The 26,194-nt window shown below is 40.1% G+C and overlaps 2 protein-coding genes across 2 annotated transcripts; both read right to left on the reverse strand.

Moving 5' to 3' along the window:
- Positions 1-14,132, reverse strand: LOC101066034 (DNA repair protein XRCC1). Its single transcript, XM_003965646.3, has 17 exons — positions 13,635-14,132; positions 13,437-13,529; positions 12,728-12,835; positions 12,484-12,642; positions 12,189-12,266; positions 11,808-11,931; positions 11,499-11,605; positions 10,162-10,324; positions 9,738-9,981; positions 6,925-7,041; positions 4,558-4,639; positions 4,377-4,461; positions 2,769-2,808; positions 1,647-1,783; positions 1,355-1,445; positions 1,194-1,269; positions 1-879 (listed from the first exon to the last, which is right to left on the reverse strand). Exons 1-17 carry the CDS (start codon positions 13,683-13,685, stop codon positions 772-774), a joined length of 1,863 nt encoding a protein of 620 aa, XP_003965695.2. The 5' UTR covers positions 13,686-14,132; the 3' UTR covers positions 1-771.
- A 4,178-nt stretch (positions 14,133-18,310) lies between these two features.
- Positions 18,311-20,426, reverse strand: LOC115248094 (sialoadhesin-like). The gene is made up of 6 exons (XM_029831727.1): positions 20,355-20,426; positions 20,019-20,092; positions 19,448-19,509; positions 19,111-19,316; positions 18,478-18,789; positions 18,311-18,393 (listed from the first exon to the last, which is right to left on the reverse strand). Exons 1-6 carry the CDS (start codon positions 20,383-20,385, stop codon positions 18,311-18,313), a joined length of 768 nt encoding a protein of 255 aa, XP_029687587.1. The 5' UTR covers positions 20,386-20,426.
- Between the last annotated feature and the right edge of the window lie 5,768 nt (positions 20,427-26,194).

Consider the following 26,194-nt stretch of genomic DNA (forward strand, 5'->3'; position numbering starts at 1 on the left):
TTTACATACAAAGGTATTTTATTAAGATAAAAATTACTACAATATAAATGTACGTGCTTTTAAAGGAGACCTAAGAGAAATCTCTTAAATCCATACCTTGAAACCAGGCCATCACTTGCAATATCCATTATCTAACATTAATAAAATAAACACAAACATCTAAAGTGAAGCATTTGTGACACACACAAAACAGAAATGATCATTTATGGCATTCAGGAAAATGGGGAAAAAAAACCTGTGGGTTTTATAAGGTATTTGTTCTGATTTTAAATTTAGGTGGCTGCAACCTTAGAAGGAAAAAGAAAAACAACCCAAAACATTTGAGCTGACTTTAGGCTAACGTTATTATGGTCTGCTTGGTTCACAAGCTTAAGTCTTATCAGTGCCAGTGGCAGCCAGCAAAGGGTGATAACTCATTTCCAGACAGAGCCTGAGGTAGCTGCAGTGAGCTCCAGCAAGCTGCAGTACAGGCACGTTTACCATGGAACTGATCCAGAGCTTCTTTTCTTGATAAGCAGAGAATGCTCTTCAAATGAAAGGCTGGTAACAACTTCAAAAGTAAAGCCAACAGACAATTTAGCAGTATTTTTTTTCACCCCAAACTGAGACAAAAGAGTAGACAATTTGTTAGAGATATTTCAGAGATAACAGTATGAAGCTGATGTAAGCTCAGTGTTTTTATGACTGAGGAACCAGGAATCTGGAACAAGTGTGCAACTTGTCCTGATGCTTCTCTTTAACATCACACATGGTTGTATGTAGAGAGGAAGTTCATGGGACGACAGTGTAGGGTTGATAGGGTAGCATCTTTTGTCGTTCGTTGATGGCGTAAATCCACGCGGGCTTGACAAAGTTCAGACTGCTGTTCTCCATCAGCGCCTGTTACAAGAGTAGCAGATGTGACATAATGAGGGGGTCAAACAATATTCTTTGGTGTAATATAACCAACTGTTACAGTGAGATATTAAATCTGAGAGCTGAGACTGAACAAAAAAAAAAGAGAATTGACATCTGGGTGTCATTTAATGGGTAAAACATATCACATTCTGAGGTTTGTCTTTAAATTGAGATTAAAAGAAAGCAGTGCATTTGCTTCAATTCAATGCTTTTTCTTATATATACTTTTTTTAAACTTTTTTTAAGGTGATTAGGTCTCCAATTTTACAAAAACTAAGTCTTAAATTTCAACTCACATCCTCAAAGGAACTGTGCCACCCTTCACTGGTCACCACAAACTGCACCTTCTCCGTCATGTAGTCCTCAATCACTCTACAGAGGAGACAGTATTATTATTTGCAAGGAATTCATTTCCATTCCAAACAGAAATGATTAAAGGTGTGATAGATATGCATACCCATTAAAAGCAGTGATGTATCTCAGCAGCAGGCGCCTCTCGTTGTTCGGAAATTTACCATAAAGGAGAAAGTGCCTGCCGCTCAGGAACTCTGAAGGAATACAGGTACGGAAGAGAGACAACAAAACAGGATACAGAGAGATGAAGGTTTTTGAATAAAAGGGAGCATAGAAAACAAATATTTGTTCATTACTCTCAGTCTTTGTAGGGTGTGCTGGTTAAGGAAGGGCAGTCCTTCCTGCAAATTTGATTTGAACGAGACAAGACGAGGACGCAGCGATAACAGGTATACCTGGTAAATCAGGGATCGGGTGGTCTTGCTCAGCTTCGGCATCCGTGTTTTCATCGGTTGATCCTCCGTATGGATCTTCCTCTTCCACAGACTTTTTTTGTGCTGCTGCTTTCTTCCGCCTGCTCTCATTTTCGACCCTATTGCAAGGACACATAGAAGGATTCATTTTTATCTCATCTACTATATAATTCCACAGAAGCAACCTCTTAACTTGCTGCCTTGCAGCAATGGGGGAGAAAGCTTGATTGAAATAACTGCTGCTATCAGCCAAGCCCAACATGAGATTCCTCTGTCTCACGGTCATTACTCCACGTTGAGCAAAATCCACTTAAATACAAGCACAGGAGTTGCTCATTTCTGTAGCTTGTGCAGATTTGTAATAGATAGTTCTGTGTAAGTAGTCAATATAACTATTCCACCTTCATCTTTGAGACTGTGTTCAAAGAGCTGATGTTGCTATTTTAGGTTTGTGCAGTTATTAGTGCGGAGAAATGTTGTATCCAATAATGAATAAATTGTAGTAAATGTTCATCAATAGCAAGATGAGTTAAACAAGTTATGAATGCTTGTCGGCAGGTTGCAGAGAAGCAAGAGTGTAGTGTTTTGATTTTAGAGTTATTCATGTTTACTGACAGGGATTTCTAATCAATGGTTGGTTTATCTGTACAGCAAAAATATTGCTGTTATTCTAGTAGCAAGGGGAGATGCCAGGCTACCTTCAGAGCACTGCCAAGGTACCCTTACGCAAGGAACCAAACCCCCAAATGCCAATATATGATCCTGCGATGAGATGGCGCAGCACCTGACCCCCAGAGGGATAAAGCAGTCAAGAAAAACTATATAAATAAAAATAATAATAATTCCAGCAATGCAAAATTCCCACACTGGTGTGGTGGTACAGAGATGCACCGCTTGGACAAACTAAAGCAGATCATGTTGGTCCCAGCTGGACTGTTTCCAAAAGAACCACATTATTGCCACATTATTGAACATTTTAGTTTAACTGTTCAATCACATTCACAGGAATGCCCCACCTAGCAGGCCAGCCAGCCATAACCAATACCACCTCCAGGAATGTCTCAGTAGTAAGGAAGTATAAAAGCATCAATGGTGTGGTTTTACCTCTGCAGCTCATCCTCAGTGTCGACAGCAGAATCATCACCTGAGAAAAAAACAATTACATCATATGATGAAATTAACCTCAAAGACTAATCGTCCCATGTGTTGTTCAAAGAAAAAAAAAATAAGGATGTCAAATTAAAGTGGTGCTCCACTATGTTAGGAGGGTCAGTGTTTGCTGCACACACTCACTCATGCAGCCTGCTGCTTTAATTCTGGATTTGCATTAACATAGAAATGAGAATCATGTCCAAGTCCCTTCACAGTGAGTTCCTTTTGCCTTCAACAGTCCCTGTAGGTGTGCTCTTGGCATTGTGGCATTTGTTAACTCATCCCTTGGAGTGTGTAATCAATATCTTTATGTCTTATGCCAAACTCACACTGTCTCACCGTCACCTATAGGTCTTTCTACCCCCCCACCACATATTTTCCTAAAACTGACAATGTTAGAGGAAAAGGCAAATGACAATTTCAGCATTTAAAATTTCACAGTAAAAAATGACGGCAACGATCAGTAAATCGGTATATTAATCAACCAACTGCATGCAAACTGCATGCAAACACACACACACATACAGTATATATGTGTGTGTGTATATACATACATATGTATGTATGTATGTATGTATGTATGTATGTATGTATGTATGTATGTATGTATGTATATATATATATATATGTGTATGTATATACAATTATATATACACACATATACATACATATATATGTGTATATACATGTGTATATACACACACATATATATATATACATATATATATATACACACACACATACATATATACATATACAGTATACATATATACACACACACACACATATACGTGTGTATATATATATATATATATATACATACACACATACATATATACATATACAGTATACATATATACACACACACACACATATACATATATATATATATATACACACATACACACAAATGTATTCATTTTCATTACATTATTTATCACTTGCAGGTAAAACATTTGATAAAAGGCTCTTCCTATATCACTCAATAGTAGTGGTCCAGTTCTCCACAACACCTTTAATTACTTTGATATAGCCTGTTAATTAGTTTTCAGTTACGTCTTAAAAAGGAGAATTTTTGATTTCATACAAGACTCACAGGAGCATATTCTTTTTAAGGTTTATTGGCTTCATTGACATTTGTTGTGATAAAGTGTAGCCAACCATGGTAGAAAGATGAGCCAACCAACGCAGACGAAGCTCTATGCACCTATTAGATCTGATCTTACCCAGAAAGCCCTCGTCTTAGAGAGGTTCTGCCAATTAGACCAAAAACAGGGAACTTATTTTGAAACCATTTGATTCATCTTAATCAAAAATACCACATTCCAGAAACTCTGATGCAACGTTAGACCTGGACATCAAAAAATGTTTTAAATAAAGTCTCTATAAGACTCAAAACATCATTGAAAGACTGAAAAACTAGCAGTTTGCATTAAGCCACACATTATTTCCAGCCCAATAATGTGCAAAACACCAGGGGAATCTAACGTAGTATTCTTTATTTGGTGGAGATATTTATGTTATGGTGTGAAGATGATTAATGTAGCAAAAAAATCCAACCTGGTTCATCCAAATCAGTTGAGCCAGCAAACTCATCTTCAATCATTAGTTTTTGTTTGATGTTAGGGGTCATTTTTCTCTCCTCCTGGGGAGGATGCAGACATCAGTGAGAAAACAGCATTAAACCCACTGGCAAATTAAGAAAGATTTTTTTCCCCACCAAAATCGAATGAACTTTTACCTTTGTGTCCACTTCCTCTTCACTTTTATCATCTACTTCCATTTCACTCTCTGAGCTCGACTCTGGTCCATCCATCAAATATCTGCAAAAAAAAGGTGGAGTTGACGGTGGATTGATTAAACGCCAGCAAACCAGCTGCCACGCTGTCCGCCTCCCTCTCCGTTTACGAGAAACCTTTATGTTTAAAACCTTATTTACAACATTACTACTGTATATATTTAATATTAGATCCCCATGCAGTCGCCACAAAAAACCAACAACATCCACACCTGCAAGAAAGTTGAGGCGACAGTATGCGTCTCTATTTTAACACGGCTCTGCTGGCTCACAGATTGTAATAAAGCAAAAGAAGAAGACACTGTCCTCGAGGCAATTTAGGACAACGTGGACACAGGTCAGGGAGAAAGCATATTTGTTGAGAACGGTCAAAGCAGAGACATGCAGGTGCATAACAAAGGGAACGGTGAAACATTAAGATATTGAGTTATGACTTCAAATGGGGCTAAAGCAATCTGTGACATGGTCTAAATATTTACATCAGCCCACAATTTGGATTAATCTGGGAAGAAAAACATTCTGGTTATTATGACTGTGACTGTTATTTTGGATTCACCACAAAAACAGTTTTATAATCCCGCATTTGAGGCTTGGCTTTAATGAGAAAATGTCCTTGTTTATTCAAATTTATTGTGTCAGGATGCTGTAGACCCACTTGAGTGTTTACTGCTCTCTCTCTCCAGTTTCTATTCTCAACTGGAGGAAGCATTTCTGGGTTGCTTTGCTATCTTCTCTTTAACATGCACACTGTGGAATATGCATCCATGTCAGCTGCGTGTTTGCCACCAGATGCTCGTTGGCAAATGCGTGTGCGATAGTTTAAGTGCGAGTGTGCGTATTTGTTAAGGTGCTCATCATCAAAGTAAGTGGCCTTTTAATTACCCATCACAGATGCACCTTTTAAATAAGGAATACACCCACAATGGTGAACACTCTGGAGATAACAATATTGGTGGAGGACAAGCGAATGGATTATTCTATAAAACACGAGGGGCAGCTGAGTTGGGGGATTTTCACAAATGTTATAAAATAACTGATATTTGCAACTGCGTGACGACACAACCTGCAACACATACCGTCCTGAAATTCTGAGAAAACCTATAGCTCATATCGGTAATGTATACTTTAAAAGCATCACCTTACAGCCTTCTTAAGGACTGTAGATTGTTTAAAAGGTCCAATTATCGACTGAATCATATCCAGATAAATGATCTGAAACAATGGAAAATGAATCACTGCATATTATTTATATAAATACAAAAACAAACTCAAAAAATTGTGTGAAGGTCTTTTTTTGCTCTTTGAGCAGAAAACCTGTCAGGCACCCGATTCCAAATGTGCTGTGTGGAAACTTAAAAGAAGAAAAATAAGGAAACTTCTGTTTTTGATTTTTTTTTTTTAACAATTTAAAGGTGTCATGATCTCTGATGTTTAATAAATCAACTAATACGTAGTGAATCATCAGTCCTGAAAAGTGGAAGTTTCTTTTTAAAAATTGCTCACCAGAAATAGAAGTATCAAACAGAAATGCTGACCAGAAATGGTGGATTTGTTTTTCCTTAAACTACTTTACATATATCATGTGTTAATTTTTAACTCAGCACAATAATAGTATTTTTAGTGTACCACACTGCAACCTAAAGAAGCAAAGCTATTTTACTTTTCTGTCAGATGGCTGAAATACAACACAGCTAATGCAATAGTACTAGTACTAGATTTCATTCAGTATTATAGTGGGAGGGTGGTTTTAAAACCAAGGTCAGCAGTGCGCAACAGAAAATAACAGCATGAAATTTTAGTTCCATTTTAGTTGCCAAGCTTAGTACAGTGCAACAACTACACAGCTATTGAAATTAATATCTCCAAGCTCCTTCACGACGCTCTGTACTGCATTATTGAGGAGACTAGATGTGGAGTGATGCCAGAAGACCTTGATGTTGCAAAAGCTGCCCTTGTAATGAGTCATATAATTAGGGAGCTCTTGGAGCCTGCTGGGCTGAATTCATGATCACAGCAGGCATCAGCTGCACAAGGTTACAATGATCTCTGTCAGAAGTGGACGCCCCTGCTGTGAGGAGCATTTCTGCATGTATCGCTCGGTGGTGAGTGCTGCGCACAGGTTGCACTATTAACAGAGGAAGTGGCTTTAGAGAAAGTACTAATCTGATGTGTGTTCATTCGCTGGATACACAGCCCATGTTAAAATCATGCTGTTACCCTGGAGTGTTGCCCTTTTAGATGCTGAATCCCCTTCTACCTGCTCCTCTGGTTGAAGCTTTAAAAAATTCATTGTTTTTCACTTTTTCTTACCGTTTGTAAGATAGCTTCTGTTTTCTCTTATGACAGTCAATCACCCATTCCTTTCGCACGATAAAGCCCCCTGCTGCTTTCACCTGGCTGTATTTGGGGGTGTTGGCAAAGGCACAGCTGGAGATTAATGGGCCAAAAGAGAGAGAGAGAGAGAGCGAAAAAGAGAGACACTTACATCAGTAAAGAGATCCTAACAAGTGAAACTGACAACTTTGACAGCAAGGATCAAGATGCAATCAAACTGAATTAGTAGAGTGCTTAAGGCACTGTTACGCAATCCTGTAATCTGATGTGAAAAAACAACTATAGATAAAAATATCTCACCCTAGAAGTCACCCTTTTCACTTTAAAGTCGAAGACTTTAAAGTAAAAAGGCTGATATTTCCAAGGTATTTAGTGTCGCTGTCATACACCGTCAGGATTTTGTTTGCTTATCAAGATATTATAATGTTGTTTTTAAAGACTGCAGGTCAAATTTTCCACCAACTTATACTATTATATAATAAATAGAGGGGTTTTAAACATTTGCTGATTTTTTCTGGATGCACCACCAGGATGCTGGATTCTTAAGTCAAATCTCACACTGGCTCAAAGTGTGTGGCACGGTCACATCATGCAAACTATGACAGGACATGATAAATGCACTCGTAGGATCAGGATTGTACAGCCTGTCTAATTCTCTTAATGAGTATCTAGTTCTGTGGGGGCAACAATCTCCACAGTGGCACAGAGAAATCTTCATCTTATCTGGAGCATGAATCAGTGGACGAGGAGATTGAGGAATTAGACCTCTGCATTTCAAGCCAGTTTGCATACATGGACATGACATGTTACCATGCAGCCATGCAGATACGTAGGTTATAACTTAACGAGTAAATCTGATTTGATTTGAAGTTGAAAAATAATTGATTTGAGCAGAAATATGTTGAGATCACAAGTGATGCAATGAACCTTCTAGAGAAGGTTGTGGTGACTCAGTTACTGGAGCACCTGCAGAGAAACAGCCTGTTTGAGATGTTTCAGTCAGGCTTTAGAGCTCACCACAGCACAGAAACAGCACTTCTTAAAGTTACTAATGATCTTCTCATAGCTTCAGATCATGGACTGGTCTCTATGCTGGTTCTGCTGGATCTCAGTGCTGCTTTTGATACAGTTGATCACAGCATCCTGTTACATAGACTGGAGCATGTGATTGGCATTAAAGGGACAGCACTAGACTGGTTTAGATCGTATTTATCTGATAGATACCAGTTTGCCCATGTCCATGGTGTTCCCTCCTCATACAGTAGGGTTAGCCATGGAGTTCCTCAAGGTTCTGTACTTGGACCAATCCTTTTCACCTTGTACATGCTTCCCTTAGGGAACATTATTCGACAGCATGGGATAAATTTTCATTGTTATGCTGATGACACTCAGCTTTATTTATCCATGAAACCAGGGGAGACAGAGAAGTTAGTGAAGCTCCAGACCTGTCTTAAAGACATAAATTCCTGGATGTCTTCAAATGTCCTCCTCCTTAACTCAGGGAAAACTGAGGTCATGGTCCTGAACCTCTCAGGGATAGATTAGATCACATGATCACTCTAGATGGTATCTCATTAACATCTAGTCTCTCTGTGAGGAATCTAGGAGTAACTTTTGACCGAAATCTCTCCTTCAACTCACATATTAAAACAGTCTCTAGTGCCTTTTTTCACTTGAGGAACATCACAAAGATCAGGAAACTACTGACGCGGCAGGATGCTGAAAAGTTAGTCCATGCATTTGTTACTTCCAGGCTGGACTATTGTTATCCTTTATTATCAGGGTGTCCAAACAACTGTTTAAGAAGCCTCCAGTTGATCCAAAATGCTGCTGCCAGAGTTCTGACAGGTATTGACAAAAGAGATCACATAACAACTGTACTGGCGTCTCTTCATTGGCTGCCCGTTAAATTTAGAATAATTTTTAAAACCCTTCTTTAACCTACAAGGTCCTCAGAGGCCTAGCTTTATCCTACCTGGAGGAGCTAGTGATACCTTACCAGCCCAATAGACCGCTCCGCTCTCAGAATGCTGGTCTACTTGTGGTCCCCAGAGTCTCTAGGAGTAGAATGGGGGGCCGTGCATTTAGCTACCAGGCCCCCCTGCTGTGGAACCAGCTCCCTGTCCAGGTACAGGAGGCTGACTCCATCTCTATTTTTAAGATCAGACTTAAAACCTCCTCTTTGAAAAAGCTTATTGTTACTAATTCTGCAGTTCCAGTTACTATCATAGACAAGACAAACTATCAAACTTAGGGGGTCGTCTAATCATTAGGTTAACATCTTAGCTATGCTGCTATAGGCCAAGGCTGCCGGGGTCCAGAAACATGATCACCTGACAGGCCTCTGTCACCCCACTGGGAAATGGTCTCCTCTCCTCTCCTCTCCTCCCCTCCCCTCCCCTCCTCTCCTCTCCTCTCCTCTCCTCTCCTCTCCTCTCCTCTCCTCTCCTCTCCTCTCCTCTCCTCGTCCTCCCCCCTCTCCTCTCTCTCCACCCAGCCGGCCATCAGCAGGAGGGTCCCCCTACATGAGCCTGGTCCTGCTCAAAGTTTCTTCCTGTTAAAGGGGAGTTTTCCTTGCCACTGTTGCTTGTCTGGGGTTAGGCCCTGGGATTCTGGAAAGCGCCTTGAAACAATTTTGATTGTAAAAGACGCTATATAAATAAAGATTGATTTGATGATTAACGTGAGGAATGAGTGCGTTTCACTAGTTTTCTGTTGGGAAAAAAAGAAATTAGTTCTAATAATAAGTTCTACATCCATCCATGCTGATAAACAAATCTCACTCTTACATGAGGTGTGTGGAGTCGGGTGTCCAATCGGGTCGATATTTGGCCCCCATTTCCAAAGCCTTTTCCCTCAGCTCTCCCCTGAAAGGGTTTTGGAAACCACTGAGGACAAACACGACCCCATCCATGAGCCTATTGATTGGGACCTGCTCCACACCCGAGGATTTGGCTTTCTGCTGTTTGGGGGTCTTTTCAGGTTTTGGCAAGCTCTCCCTCTTCTTCTCAGTAGACTTTTGTGCAGGGGATGCTGAAAGGAAAAGAATGAAGGGCTGGCCATATATACTATTTGTAACATAACAGCCTTGGTTTTCGTATGTATGAAAAACACTATCTATTCTTACTGTAACCTTTAAAGCACTTATAGTAATTACCCTCTTGATTTTATGGACAAACAATAATACCAAAGCAGCAGGGCACCAAACCTTACCTTTTTTGGCAGAGGGGCTTGGTGTGCTGGCTGTGCTTGGCTTGTGTTTCGGTGTTGTTGCTTTTGCCTCAGGTGAGACAGCTGGGCTCATTTTCTTTGAGGGAGGAGGCCCAGAGGCAGACTGCTGCTCTTTGCTGAATTCAAATTTTCTTTTAGCTGGTGGCTACAAGAAAGCAATTACTGTTCACAAGCCATAAAAACCACCCTGATGGAGAATTCTAAATAATGGTTTCCTATATGTTTTTGGCAGGTGTGGGGGGAGGAGATAGCTTCCACATTCTTACAGCTGAGCATTATAGCTGAGCATTGCTATTAATTATGAGTATTAATGTTCTCAAATCATTAAGTAAAATGAACTGGCCCTAAAAACAGCACTTTAAAACGCTCAAAAGAACACACTCAAAAAGGTGTAGGATAATGGATGAGCCAGCTAACTTTTGGCAAGCTAACTTGCAAGCATAAATACATATACAGTGTTGGGGTGACTTGTTTACAATCCTCATTAGGAAAGGCAAGGTGATAAAAAAGCTTTATAAATACCCAGACGCTTCTAATCCTGCCCCAATAATCAGCAGTAATGGGTCTCTAGAAAAGCACATTAGAACCCCTGACAGCTACCTGCTACCTGGTTCGATTAGACCTAAATATGGCCTCCATCAAAGAGTCACCAGAAGAAAACCTCTGAGTTCTTACTGAATACTCAATTAAATTTTGAATAAGACGCGCAAAAGAGCATTTACACAAGCCTGATACATTTTAGAAACAATTTCTGTGGACTGATGAAGTTCAATAGATGTCTTTGACTGATCATTCATGTTTTTGGTTCCATCTCAGCTGCCTTTGGCGGAGAGGCTGGGAATACTCAGGACAAGTCACCAGTTTATCACAGAGCAAACACAGAAAGACAACCAACCATTTACACTCATGCCTAAGAAAATTCACCCATCCCCCAATGTCTGTCTTTGGACTGCAGGAGAAAGCCAGAATACATGGAGAAAACCCAGACAGGTATGGGGAGACACTCAGTAAAGAACAGCCCCATATTATTGTTATTATTGTTGTTTTCATTCCGTCTCCTCTCTTGTCCATATTAACACACACCCTGTGTCACATAAAGTGTCTGACATGGATTCCATAAGTTGAAAGATTTCAACTTTGTTTTTGGGCTGCAGTTATTTAAACAAAGCTTTGCTTCATCTTTCCAGAATGTACATTAAAACACTCAAATCACAGTTTATAATGATTCTTATTGACTAAACTACCAATGGCTCATTTGGTAAAATGTCAGTTCAGGTTTTCAGGGCTGAAGAATATGGTTAGGCTGTGAGGTTTACTACCTGATTTGAGCCAGCGCTGGAGGAAGGTGCCTGGCCTGATGCACTGGAGCTGCTGCCAGCTTGCAGGGCAGCAGCTGCATAACTTAATTTCTGACTCTGTGGAGAAACTAAAAAGAAAAATGGGCTCAAATCCTATTAGGGAACAAAGTACTTTGATAAAAAAAAAATCATTGGTTCCATGTTTTTAGGACCAACTTCAAAAGCAGCTGTTAACAAGAGCACTAGTTATTATTTTTCTTTGTTCTATGTTTTTTGAACCCACAAGAATTAAATACAGGTTTTGTAGATGATAAAACCAAAGAGCTTTACCTTTGACAGAAGTGCTGGACTTTGTGGCATTGTCTCGACTGAAGAAGAGACTGCCAGGCTGAAGGCTGGACCCAGTAGAAGGAGACTCATCTTTCACCCTGAACTGTCCCAGTTTTGTCATTTTCTGAGAATTAAAAAAACAAAAAACAATGGCATCAGTTCAAAGAGATAAAACAAATTAATTCACCACAAAGTTGTTTGGTTTACTAGTACTAAACTCTTCCCACAACAAACCAGTCTCAAGTCATGTCAGATGACATGAAAAGCAAGATAAGTGTATTCAATTGAAATTCTACAATTCTCAAAAGTACTTTCAAATCAGCACACAGAAACATCACTAAATGTACATTCTGATATATTAAGAATAAAGCCATGACTCACTGGTGAGGATGCTGGTGGAGGGTCATCTTTGTCAGGTGGTGAGTGAAACTTTGCAAAGGCCAGTCCGTATGCTATGGTCTAAAATGGTCATGAAGGAAATCTTTTAGAATTATTTTAAAAACTACTAAGTAAACTACTTACTGCACATTCTCTTAACTGAACTTCTTACTTCTATAACAATAATAACATCAGCCTCTACACCTGATTCTATTGGAATCTATTCTATTCTAAAAACCTTCCAAAATGCTCATGTTTTACATATTCTGTATGTGGCTTTAAATGGCAGGGCACTGACCTTGCTGTATGGCTGGGTGCACACAATTTTTACCCTGTCCCACTTTTCGTGTGCTGTGCTTTTCTGCAGCTGGTTTGGCCCAAAGAAACGAACACGGTTCATGTTGGTGCCATTGCGGCTCTCCGTTGGGGACATGAAGGAAGACGTCACCAAAAGAACCTAACAAAGAGGAGAGATTATGTGAATAAACTGAAAAGGCATTAAATGGATGTCCATATGTTGGTGATTTAATTTGCAAGAATACCTCATAATCCTGGTCTCTGACAACAGAAGAATTCCCCACCAAGATCTCAATGAAAGCTGATCCTTCATTCCCAATATCAATACTGTGAATCTGCTCTTCCTTCTCAAACTAAGAATAAAAAGAGAAAACAAACACAGCATTAACAGAGCTTAAACAGTAAAAGAAAGGACAGATACAAAACACAAAATGATGCAATCTTTCCAAACTTACAGTTTCTCTGACACACATACATTGCATGTGCGATCATAGTCTAACAATCCTGACACCAATTTTTACAATTTAAAATCAAGTGTTTGGGTTATTTTATTATGCCAAATTGTAAAATACTTTTTCAAAAGCTGATGCTGGTTTTGTACCTTTTTACAATCCGCTGTAAATTACAGAAACAATGAGTGAAATTATTTCCATTTCATATATAGGAAACATTCAATGCGACATCTCTCAGGAAATGTTTGTGAAATACTTTTTGAAAAATTCGATGCGGCTTAGCACTAATACATAATTGGGAGTAAATGATAATAACGATAATCACTGATGTGCAACTTAGCAGGTGAGCAGTGAGAGGAAAAAATGTACCGGTACTTTGAAATTTGCTGCACCAGAGAAACACAGTAAAATAGCTGGGAGACAGTACATGTTTAATAAAATGACAATAATACATACATCCATCATAAATGTTGCAACTTGAGGTGAAAAGGCAGAAGCATACCTGCAGAATGACTGATATTTGTTTTTCTCCGGGCCTTGCTGCTTTCCACTTTCTGTAAGTGTCAAAGTTTAGGAGGTTTTCTGCCCTGTGGGTCTTGTTCCAACAAAACATGCGAAGGGAAAGAAGGGTCACACCTGAATAAGATTCTGGAGATTACGGTTTTTAAAAAGTAGACATTTAAGTCGCAATTTAACTTACTGGATCCTCAGTACTGCAAGACACGACGTGTTTGAGTTCTATTTCAGGCATTTTGTTAAATCGTTGTAAAACCAAAACAGACCCGCTTTTGGAAATAGAGCCACAATAGACACACCACAAAGCACTATCGTTGCCAATTAACAAACCACGAAATAGATGCCGCAGATTGTCCTTTGGGTGATAACGATCTCCACATTGAAAAATAAGGAAAATCTGTTTATTCTCATTGGACTATTGAAAACAGTAAGGAGACAAAATGCTAGCAAACAATAGACGGACTGAACTTTTCGTAATTAGCCAGAGGACTTTGATGAATGGCTTTTCTCTAAAAAAATGGAAATGCTCTCTGTAGCTTATACATATTTCATTTAAGTGGTACTATAGTATGTCGGAAAATGAACTTTAATTCCTTTCAGATAAATACGTGTGAAAACGAACTCATTTTCCCACCAAAAGCCTGATGCTCGTCGACATTTGACGCAATTTCCGACTGACGGGTTCCGTCCAATGAGAGGTGTCAGTGTCTTCTTCTACTATAAAATTAACGGCGTATGCAGAGCTTTTCTGTCCCCAGTCGGTAGGAGAGTGTAACTACGTATAAAAATGCTATTTTACAATAGTAAAAATAACATGTAAACCATACATATCTGTATATGCATACGAATGTGTATACATATAAAGTATACGTATGCACAAATGTATACATGGGTTAGAAAATAACTGTAAAATGAATACACATTCACAAGCATGCACACGCACAACAAAACAGATGAGAAGTCAACATAAGTTTATTTGTTCTGGAGACATTATTGTCTTTGCTGCTTTTACACAAGAACCCTGAAATGGCACTGTTGGGATGCATGCTAAAGCTTTTACCTTTGTGGCTGCAGGGAAGATCTCATCTCATATTATAAAGCAACACATCTGCAGTCATTAATCTGCTATGACAAGAATACCCACATGGACACTGAAAAACAGCTTCCCATCTATATAACAGGTTACCACAATAATATAGATGAATTAGATCTTAAATTTCTGTCGTTATTTTAACATTGGAAAATTAAAAGGACACCATCAATTTTCAGCCATCTTGATTGACTTCTGGCTTTATAATACGGTACCTTTAAGAATGCATTTGTCTTAATGTTAAATCAAAAGTCTGTATATGGTATGTAAAAACTGGTCTTCTTAATTATTTAATCAGTATAGTAATGATCAGTATATTTTCACATTATGTCAAGTAGTTTTCCCTGGTGTGTGCCCTCTCCCCCTCCCTTCTGTTTTCTGTTGGCTGTCTAGTTTCAGGTCAGGCAGGGCGGCTCTCAGGCACACCTGAATCACATCACCAGACAATCATCTTCACCTGCCTCCGGCTTTAAAGCACTGGTTCTCACTTGCGTTTTTGCCGAGTTGTTTGTGTCTGCTGCTCCTAACAAAGGATTTCAATATTTTATCCCCATTCCATTCTGGTGTTAGATCAAATGTCTCCATCACAACAGCTCTTTTAAAATGTACAAATTACATCTTTGTCTCCTTCAATAGAGGCCAACTTACAGGTGGAAGTTTTATTTGCTTATTTAAAGTTTTTGATATGGTTGACCACTATCTACGTATAAATTGTTTTCTATCTAGCATATCTCCACAATAGAAGCCAATGTGTTTCTTTTCATGTTTCTCAGTCTAAGTAGTTGGTTGTTGATAAAGGTGTTCCACAGGGTTCTACCCTGGTACCACACCCCCCACCCCCCATTTTTTTTCAGTAATCTACCTCATTTAGGTAATTATGGTATTTTATGCAGCTTATACTGTTATTTATACTTTCAATTACAATATAGCTTAAATCCAACATTCCTTTAACATTCCATTAACTCTAATTTTGTCTTCACTAAATTGTTCAATTAACTGTTTTACATTCCCAATCAGAAAAAGGATTATCAACCATCATAGACTACGCCGATATCATTTATTAAAACTCCTATGCTACCGACCTCAAATCACTTAATGTTGTTTTTAATTCATTATGTAGGTTGGTTTTGAGTGTCCCTTCCGAAAGTCACTACTGCGTTCTGAACAATTCACTTAACTGGCTACAGCCCAAACCCAGAAGACATTTTCACTGGATTCTTTGAAAAAAAAAAAAAAAAAGGTATTTATTTTAATTATTTGTCTTATTTTCAGATCATCTATATTTTCAGATCATCATATCCTCTGAGATATTTGCGATATCCCTTCTATTCTGTACACAACATTTCGAAAGAAATTGGCTGCAACAATCCAAATCTCCATCTGACTTGATCTTCCACTATTGCTCAGATCAATCTCCTCCTTTCACTGTTTCAAGACATTTCTTTTCAACCATCTCAAACTGCTCATGTCTTTAAATCATTCACCAATTCAACTTTGTTTGTGTCGTATACTGTAATATATGAGATATGTGGATGAGATTGATGAGGGTAAATTAGTTGTTTGTATTTTGTTTTAATGAAATGTAATGTCTTTATTGTACCACATTGTGCTGTATTGTTTTGTAATGTATTGCAATGTTTGTATGTCTTACTATGTAGCAAATGTTGTCTTTTATGTTTTATATTTCTGTATGTGTCTCTTGGAACCCCTCGAAAATTACATGTTGCATCTCAAGGGGCTATCCTTTAATAAATTCAAATTCAAATATTCAGTAAGTACAGGCTGGAAAAGCAAGGCAAACAGTGAATATCACAATGAGAGCGAGCTGCAAAATAATGTAGAAGTCAACTCATATCTGCTCAGAGGACTTCCAGGTAGATGGCTGTCTCTGCATCTGCCACAGCTCTATCATCTTCCTCTCTTACTTCTCTGACTCCCAAACCACCAATTCTGTCTACACCCACATCTCCTCCTGCTCCTCCTCTTCTCCTTGTTTGTCGTCGTCTTCTTCTTCTTTCCCCCCCTCTTCTGCCCATTGGACATACCTGGAAAAGGTTCATTTATATTGAATGCATTTGAGTAATTTGGATTTTTAGATGTTTCTTTATAGATAGCCATCACTCAGATAACAAAATACACACCTGCTTGGTGTGGACAAAGAGAGGTGTGGAGTTCTGGTAAACAAGCTGGTAGCTTCCATTGGTGTAGATATGAGTCACTTCTGTGCAGTTGATGTAAAGCGACATTTGGTCCGGAGAAATTCCCGTTCCTCCAGGGTACATGACTGGGTCATGGTTTAGAATTTCTCTGAGATGAACAGAAGATAGAAAAACTTTAAACTTATACCTAAACAAAACATTAAAAGGGACAATTTTACCAAGTACTTTTTAGCTCTTTTTCGGTAGCAGCAGCAGCAGCAGTAAAAGACCAACAGAAGCAGCAAAACTGAGCATATGGCTGCAGCAGGTATCAACACCATCAATAAGGAGAGCGTCTCTGTGTAAGGATAAAAAGGGGAAACTGTCAAAAGACTGTGAAACATGGCAACATTTTAAGCATTATAATAGAACACCAAATATTTCTATGGAAAGAATGTGCATACTTGAATGTCCATGAAAACACATTATTGATATATAGAGACTAGTTGTTGGATCTTACAAGGTATGCTGTGGAAATAATAAAATATAAAATATGGCAACGCTAAGTGACATATAGTGTAGGGTTTCTACTGGTATTATATGTAAATATATACATGCTCGTAGACACATTCACGTAGTTAAAATATATAGAACACTAACAAAAAGATTTGTGTGACCAGGACACAGTTGGTGAGAAATCAATCTATGTTCCTAAGACAGTAATGTTTCTTATGTTCCATGTTTCATTCATGCACATTGTGTTACACATACTTGAAATTTCCATGTGGGGTGCAAAACAAGCTGTTAAAACAAAATCACCTCCTCCACCAGCAGGCAGCAACAGCAGCAGGGAGTCGTTTTCCGAGTATGTTGACAGCAAAACAAATCACCGTCTGAGTGCGTCCATGTGGCCCCTCAGAACAGCAGTTAGCTCGTCAGGCTGAGATGTTACAGATAGTTGTAATCATGAGGTGGTACGGTCCCATTCACACTCCAGGTGACAGCTGCTTTCGGGTTGGAGTCGAACCGAACAATGACATGTTAGCACCGAATCTTCCAGAACACAGGTGGAGGAGACCTGCAGGATGACCGGTTGTCTGATGAGAAAGAGCAGATTTATTCATTCCTACACCTGTTGTGTGTTAACTTAACATTGATTTTTATGCAATCTGATGTGATTTGTTTTGAAAATAATATGATTTTAGACATTTTGTTATTTTAGGAAGGAAGAAAAAAAGTTAAGTGTGATATTAAATATGTAAAGGCTGCAAAATAAAAGCAATCAAAGATATCAGGGGTAATAAACAGCAATGCTCAGGAGATACTGAACTTGTTAATTGTAAGAACCTAAATATCAAGAAGGCTGGTTGATCAAGAGGTAGTATCTTCTACAGCTAAGATGAAAACATGGTAATTCAAAATCCCCCTCCCCAAAAAAAATAGTTTTACACAGAATGTTCAGCGGCGTAAGCTGGGACTCTCCTCGACCAATGAGGTTTCTGTGCCGAGCAGCGCACCTCATGTCTCTGTGACGTTAAACACTCGAACCGTGTGCGTGCGCTGGCGGAGGGTACATGGTGCGGGCCCTGTTGGCTGTAAGACCAATGGTACTGAAATGCCGGTGGATCAGCTTTACATGTGCAGACCACAAGGCGTTCGCCCCCCTTCCTTCACTATCTTGGACTCAACCTGAACTGCAACATCTTTGGGTGAAACTAGAAAGCAAATTGAAGAATTTAAAATGTGAACTTAGTGCATAATCTTTGTAAAATGGCAAGAATATACTCAAATCTCCTCACATGTCACGTGCAGATCCTTAGAGGCTGTCAGTGCTTTGGCTCCTGGGTAACTGGCTTCACATCTGAGCCTGGGCTTTACTCGGTGTGACACGGTGAAGGATAGAGAGGCCAACATCAAGGGTCTATGATGCTCTGGGAAAACTGTCTGTATCTCCGGAGGCTTAGTGATGTTCAGCTGATCTCCTCTCTCCCAAATCCATTGCAGGATGGGAGGTCTGGAGGGGCAGTAATAGTTGACCGAGCAGTTCACAGAGACCAGTTGCCCCTCTGTGGCTGCCAGCATGCCACTGATGATCGGAGCCTCTGGAGTATCTATCCTTGGAAAAAAACAATTTTTGATATAAAGAGCCGCCAGCACTTCCTAGGCTCTTGGCTCTTGTGCAGTGACAAATAAATTCATCAAGGAAACATGGTGAAATTCAGTGACATGACTATCACTTTCATTGACTGTGGAAAGTGGAAATAAATGTTTTAGTATCTTGAAGTTAAGTGCAACTCGTTCTAAATCTGCATATTTTGTCATTAAAATGTGTTTAAATTGTTTTCCTAATCCTTTTGGTCATTACAGACACATTAAGTTTAGTCTTGATGTGATTTGTGTAAATCATCCTGGCTTTATGATCAACCACTCACCCACAACATCCAAATTGAACCTCCTCGGCTTTCCCCAGAGAAAGTCATCAGCTCTCTTCAGAGCAACCTCGAACACCCGCGCATCATCCATTCGGATCCTTTCGATCTTTAGTGAGCAGTCTCCATTAGTGATTTGTCCAAAGAGGGCTGTGCGGCCGTGGAATTCTCTGCTCATCTGATCTTGGTCCTCACTGTTGAAAGCAGTACTGCGAAGAGGAAAGAAGTGGCTGCCACCTCTGAAACTCAGGCGGATGCTAACTGTTTCCTTCTTCGCTTTCCTGTGAAAATGAGGTGCTGGAGGAGTAAAAGAGCACGGAATAATGACACAGGAGCCTACCAGGGCTTGAATTTGGTCAGGGACGGATGGCACAAGAGTCTGAATGCCCCTACACAAGGCTGCTGTTGAGGCAAAGATCAGAAGTTGTAAAACACAAGCAAAAGAGGTAAAGAGGTTTGATGTAAAAGCGGCAAACAGTTTTTCCAAATCTAAATATTTATTTAGCCTAGTTTCTTCTTCAGGGCTACATTGTCTCTAGTCGCTAGATATTCTACAAAAGGCATGACAGAAAAATTTTAAACAATACTTCAGAATACCTTTTACAACGATGTGTAAAAAAAAAAAGCATTTTACAGTAATTTTAATTAGTTTATTGGAAAAGAAATCCTGATGTCTTGGAGATTGTGGGACAAAAACAAATAAAACATGTATGTAGCTACTGAAATACTCCAACTGCATACATGCTTCTAATGGGGTTGGGAGATGGAAGTATTTATTTTCCACATAAATCCATTAAGGTTATTATATTTATGATATTAGTAATGATCATGTGGCCTTAAATACCCTTGAAATCCATACAGAGATGTGAATCTGATACATATTTAAATTCCCAAAGGTTTTAATTACTTACCAAAAAGCAGAGGACACACAAAAAGGAGAGAATCCACAAGCATGATTGCAGCCCAGCTCTGGCAGCTGCAAAGACTGGAGGAATGGACACAGAGAAGGGGAAGTTGGAGTGTTTCATCGTCACTTCACCTGATGTCACCACATATCCAGTATTCTTGGTGTTATTTGTGCTTCTCAGACTCATTATTTAAATGCAGCTTTAGAGATGCCATTGGTGACCACAACAGAGGTTTAACATGCACAACCATGTGAAATACTTTATATTTTGCATTTCTCTTGTAAGGAAAGAACAACCCCAGCTTTTCTGTGTGACAGCACATGATAATGGATGACTCACGCTCACGCTTTTTTTGGATTTTTTCCTCCATCAGCTAAACGTACGTATTCCATTTTGTGACTGACATTACAGTCTCCACTCACCAAACATCTCACAGTGTGACAACAATCACTGAGGGTTGCAGACCCGTTTCGATTAATTATTAACATTTCTGTTGGGGACTGATTTATAGGATCAATATAAACATTGCTCCTGAAAGAAACTGGAACCCTTAAGGCATTTTAAAATGTGAATAAATTAGGAAATAAATAAATGTAAAGTACCACATGGTTGAGGGAGTACTGTGGCGTTTTAGGTAATAATTAGAAAAATACTAGGTATGCGTGTCAACTAATCCAATTTAGGGACAAAAACACAATTCCCTGAAACCTTGGAAGACAGAATCATCTGCACCATTGCTTTATTGGCTAGACGATGATGTTCTTCTATCGGACCAGTACCTATAGCTGTCAGATCATCCGCCAATGCAGTGATAGTTGGAGATGATGATGTGCACCAATGGGGAAGGAACTTTAAAATGCTTGCAGGTTTATTACAGCAGGTGTGGGTAGACAACCACTGACCAAACAATGCCCCCGGCTAACCAGTGCCCCCGCCTGTTACGCAGAAGGTAAATAGGTGTGATGACCCTATACTTTAAGGATGTGGGATTGAAAAGGTTTTAATTGACAATAAACCTGTATGGGTGAATCTTTGTTGTCTGTAACTTATAGCCGAAAATTTAACTTATAGCCTTTGCCATGTACAAAAATGCCCTATTGCTAAGCTGTTCATTAAAGCAACACTATAAAAATGCATAGTGCAGTTTATATGTTGCGCAACCAACTGACCAGCAGATGAACCCAAACATTTGTCCACCAAGCTTGCCAGCGAACAAGAGCATTTTGGTCCACCCAAAAGACTCACACCCAAAGTATAGAATTGGGATTTTTTTCAGTGATCAGTTTAAGCATTTACTGTTCATTAGCATTTTTGGGAGCTCATGTTGACACTTTCATACCTTAACACTGCCCTGAGCTCAGTTCAGGGGGAAGTCGGAGAGCAATTGTGAGCAAATGCCCTTTTGGATGGAGTTCCAGCAATTTGAAATGGTGCTCACTGTTATGAACTGTGCAGCATATTTTGGAGGAGTGGGTCCCAGTCCAGTCCTTGATCTGGATCTGGCCTCCCCTTTTTTTGCTGTGATTCTCTTGACACAAGCTGCAGAAGCTGTGATTCTCTTTAATGAATAACTCCCTCCATAACCACACTTAAATAATCCCTCTAATTAATCCAACCCTCAAATATTTCTTTTATTTAATCACAAAATATAAACTTCTTATACAAACTATCTTGACATGTTGCACAGGGGACGTCGACTGCTGACTTCCACTAAGTTTCTACAGTCTTCACACCACTAGATGGGGGCTCTTGTGGCTCCCCTAAATTTTGAACTCAGCATTTTTATATTTTGCTCTCTGGTGATGGAATAATATTCAGGCACAGAACAGCTCACTGATTTCAACAAAGCTGTTTTGAAAACTGGAGTGTCTTAGATCGTACTTTAATTTTATGCCTTGTCTATTCTGCAATCTGTATATCTCTAACTTTTTTTAAATTTCATTGTTTCCATTAGTTTCACCTTATTTCCACATTTTCAAATAATCAGACAAAATCGACTGAATTCATTCAAAACAAACAAATCTTAAAGGGAAACATTTATTTTTACGAGAAGATAAGCATGTTAAGCAACAGTTTATGGTTAAATGCATGAGTTTGGGAAATGGATGAATACATGTGTTCTGTGTTAAAAGGGTACCTGTCAAATACTAATACATTTCAATAATGCAACAGTAGATCAGTACTTTGAATAAAACAACTTTACTGCGACAGACATTTTATATAATGACTAAATACAGTATAATACATTTAGATGCAGCTAAAGTCTCCTTATATCATCAGCTGAGTTTATGTGTGAACTAAACATGGCGGAAGCTGCAGACTAGGAACTCTTGACATCACCAGTATCACAGTGAGGAACTGAAAACACAGTTGACCATCTCAGCAGAAACACTTCTTTTTAGATGCTGACGCAAGCTTTCAGTGCACCATGTGTTGTCCAAACAGTGCCATCTACTGAGTTGTCAGAATCAAGTTACATTCTGCCTGTCTATTGCCAGCATTGCTAGGAATGGCAGAGAAGAGGGAGGTTGAGACAGCTGGAGCAGCATCAAAGAGGAAATCTGTACCATTACACACTTTCAGAATGACTTGAGGAAGACAAACCTCAGACTGACTCTATGAAGAATGGTGGTGGAGAATAATGGACTCCCAAATGCAGAATACCAGAGAGAAGAAAACAGGCTGAAAAAGTAGAACTCCAGACTAATACTTTAATTAGGGGTCTGATGTGACTGCCTGATAAACCAAAATGTTATAAAAATGCTGTACGTCTTATTGAAATAAATTTTTAAATAGCATCCCAATTCACGCTCATTAAATACTCCCTAATGATGTAATAAGACATCACTGAGAACATTTAAATGAAAAATATTAAATGTCAACAGAATTTCAATCTATTTAAGTGTCATAGGCAGAAGCAGGACCCAGTTGCAACACACAAACCACAGAAGAACCTTCCCAGTGATTAATTAATAGTCTGTCCACGTAAGAGCACAGTGTAAGAACAGTGTCCAAAAATTCCAGGAAATAATCCCACAGGTCGATAATCCTCAGAAAAGAACACGTTGCAGGATGAGAAGAACTCAGGCAAACCAGAACAGCCAGGGAACAGGCAAAGTCAGATGGAAGAATAAGTAGTTTACCAGGGCAGGAGCAGGACAGGCAGGTCGAGAACAGGCAGGGTCTTAACCAGGAAAACAATCTAAAGAATAATGCTGGAGAGGGCATGAGCACACAAAGAAATCTGGCAAAGTGTGAGTGCCAGGGGCTGAAAAAGACCAGAGGGAGCTTGACGAGATGGTTTGTGTTGGGAGCAAATGGTACAGGCCTTGATGAATCCATGCATGTCCTCCTCCAGAGTGGCCCACCAGAAGTGTTGGAGGAAAAAGCTCGTGTTCTTTGGAAAACAGGATGACAGGTGAGTCTAGAACCATGGGTCCACTGCAAAAGCCGGCGGAACAAACTAGCCATCAGGAGGGCGGGCGCTGTGGCGAGCCTACCCTTCAATGGCAGACTTCACTCTCACCTTGATCTTGAAGGACCTTGAAGGACTGGAACATTTTTATAGTTTTATATTTATATTAATATTCCATTTTTAATTTATTCTATTTTATCTCTTATTTTATTATATTTTTATTATCTTTAATAGGTTTAATGGGGTGTAATGGTGGTGGGAAATTTTGTACAGTGCTGTACGTTTCTTTGGAGATGCTAATTTCCCTGATGGACACCCCCTAAAGGGATCAATAAAGTACTCTTGAATCTTGAATCTAGAATCTCCCAAGAAAAAATGGCAACCATTTAGAGAATAGGAAGAATGAATTCAGGCTCTTCTCCTGGGTTCTCTCCCTTCTGGAACTGACGAGAAAGGGCATCAGGTTTCACATTGCGGGTAGCAGAATTGTAGGAGAGGGTGAAATTAAAATGGGCAAAGAACAGGGCGCAGCGTGTTTGACGCAAATTCAGTCTTTTGGCGGTCTGGATGAACTCCAAGTTCGTGTGTTCGGTCCACACTAGAAAAGGCACTCTGGCCCCCTCCAGCCAATGCCGCCATTACTCCAAAGGCATTTTAACAATCATTTCCCCAGTGTTGCTTACTGGAATTGGGGAGTGGCCAGGAGGCTACAGGAGAGACCTCGCTGGGTCCATCCAGATACAGCCCTAAGCAATGATGTATCCCAAAAAAGTCGCAGATGTGCAATGTGTGACCAGGGGCATCTTGGGATGGTGAGCAGATTAAAAGAGCCCCACGGGTGGTCAGTCGGAGGACTTCCCTCGGGCAGATACCGGACAGGTAGCGACAAAGGACTTAATGCCCTGGGACATAGAAGGCCACTATAATTGTTGCTGGACGAAGCAAAGGGTCTGGGGTAGCCTGGATGGCAACTGAGCTGGGAAGAATGGCCCCATTGCAGTACTTCAGAGAGAACAGACTCTGGGACAAACAGCCGGTTGTGAGGGGTACATGTGGGACTGGGCTGAGACTGCTGTGTCTCCTGCACCTTCTCCTCCACCGCCCAGGTAGCTGCGGTCACAATGCAGGAGGGGGGCAGGATGGGCACAAGCTGAAAACTGAAGGGATTGGGAGAGAACTGGCTGGACAAGGCATCCGGCTTAATGTTCGCTGATCCAGGCCGGTAGGTCAGGGTGAACCGGAAACGCCCCAGGAAAAGGGCCCAACGTTCTTGCCAAGAGAAGCCGCTTTGCACTCCTGAGATAGCCATGGTTCTTGTGGTCTGTCCATACCACAAATGGCTGAGCTGACCCCTCCAACCAGTGCCTCCACTCCTGTTAGGCCAGCACCACTGCAAGGCGCTCTCGATTACCTACGTCATAGTTTCATTCTGCAGGGGTCAGTCGACGGCTAAAGAAGGCACAGGGACGGAGCTTCTATTCCTCAGGATCTCACTGAGAGAGAACAGCGCCCACACCAACTTTCGAAGAATCACGATCTGACAGCTGGGATCCAGGTGAACCAAGATAGGAGCGAAGGTGAATATTGACTTGAGAAAGAATGCAGCCTCATGCCTACTTGGGACCAGCAGAATGGCTTGAGGGTAGATGTCAGACTGGTTAGAGGGGCTACCACCTTGCTGTAACTTTGGATAAACATCTATAAAAGTTGGCAAAGCCCGGGAACCACTGAAGCTGTTTTAGGGAAAAGGGAGTAGGCCACTCCGCTACAGCCTTCACCTTCGATGGATCTGGAGAGTTGGAACTGCTAGATGACGGAGCCCAGAAAAGTGACAGAGGTGGCATGAAAATCACACTTCTTGGTCTTAACATACAGCTGGTTCACAGAAGATGCTGAAGAACCAAACGGACGTGCTGGACGTGCTCCTCTTGGGCCTCAGAAAAAATAAGAATGTCGTTGATGTAGACAAACTGGAACCGGTTGAGCATCTCTCGCAGCACGTCATTGAGTAGGACCTGAAACACAGCAGGAATATGAGTCAAACCAAAAGGCATCACTGGATATTTGAAGTGTCGAAGGGGTGTGTTGAAAGCCATTTTCCACTCATCCCCCTGCCAGACCCAGACAAGATGGTAGGCACTTCTCAGGTCGAGCTTGGGGAAGAAGTGGGCCCTGTGGAGCAGACTAAAGGCAGCGTCCAGGAGAGGGAGAGGGTACCTATTCTTAACAGTGATCTAATTGAGACTCTGATAGTCATTGCATGGCCACAGGGAACCATCCTTCATTTGGACAAAGAAAAATCCTGCACCGACTGGAGAAGATGAAGTCCTGTGGTCAACAACTCTGTCATGTAGCATCAAGTAACATCATGGACAATCCCTCCCACCCCCTCCATAACATAACACAGTGGACAAACTGAGAAGCAGCTTCAGCAGCAGACTCCTGCAGTCTCGCTGCTCTAAGGAACGCTACAGGAAGTCATTCCTGCCGTCCGCCATCAAACTGTATAACTCATCCTAACCCAGCCAATAACAATAACTGTGTAATGTTTATGTTGTAATTTTATTTCTATTTTATTCTATATTTATGTATATATGTTTCAGATTCAGATCCTTTATTGTCCCACACGGGGAAATTTACAGTGCAACAACAGCAACAAGAGCACTCAGAGAAAATAAGATAAAATCAAATAGAAATCAAATGGAATATACAAAGAGGATGTATATTTACAATAATCCAGATAAATGGATACTCGGCCTCTGTG

Source organism: Takifugu rubripes, unplaced genomic scaffold (genome assembly GCF_901000725.2).
Source record: "Takifugu rubripes unplaced genomic scaffold, fTakRub1.2, whole genome shotgun sequence".
NCBI lineage: Eukaryota > Metazoa > Chordata > Actinopteri > Tetraodontiformes > Tetraodontidae > Takifugu > Takifugu rubripes.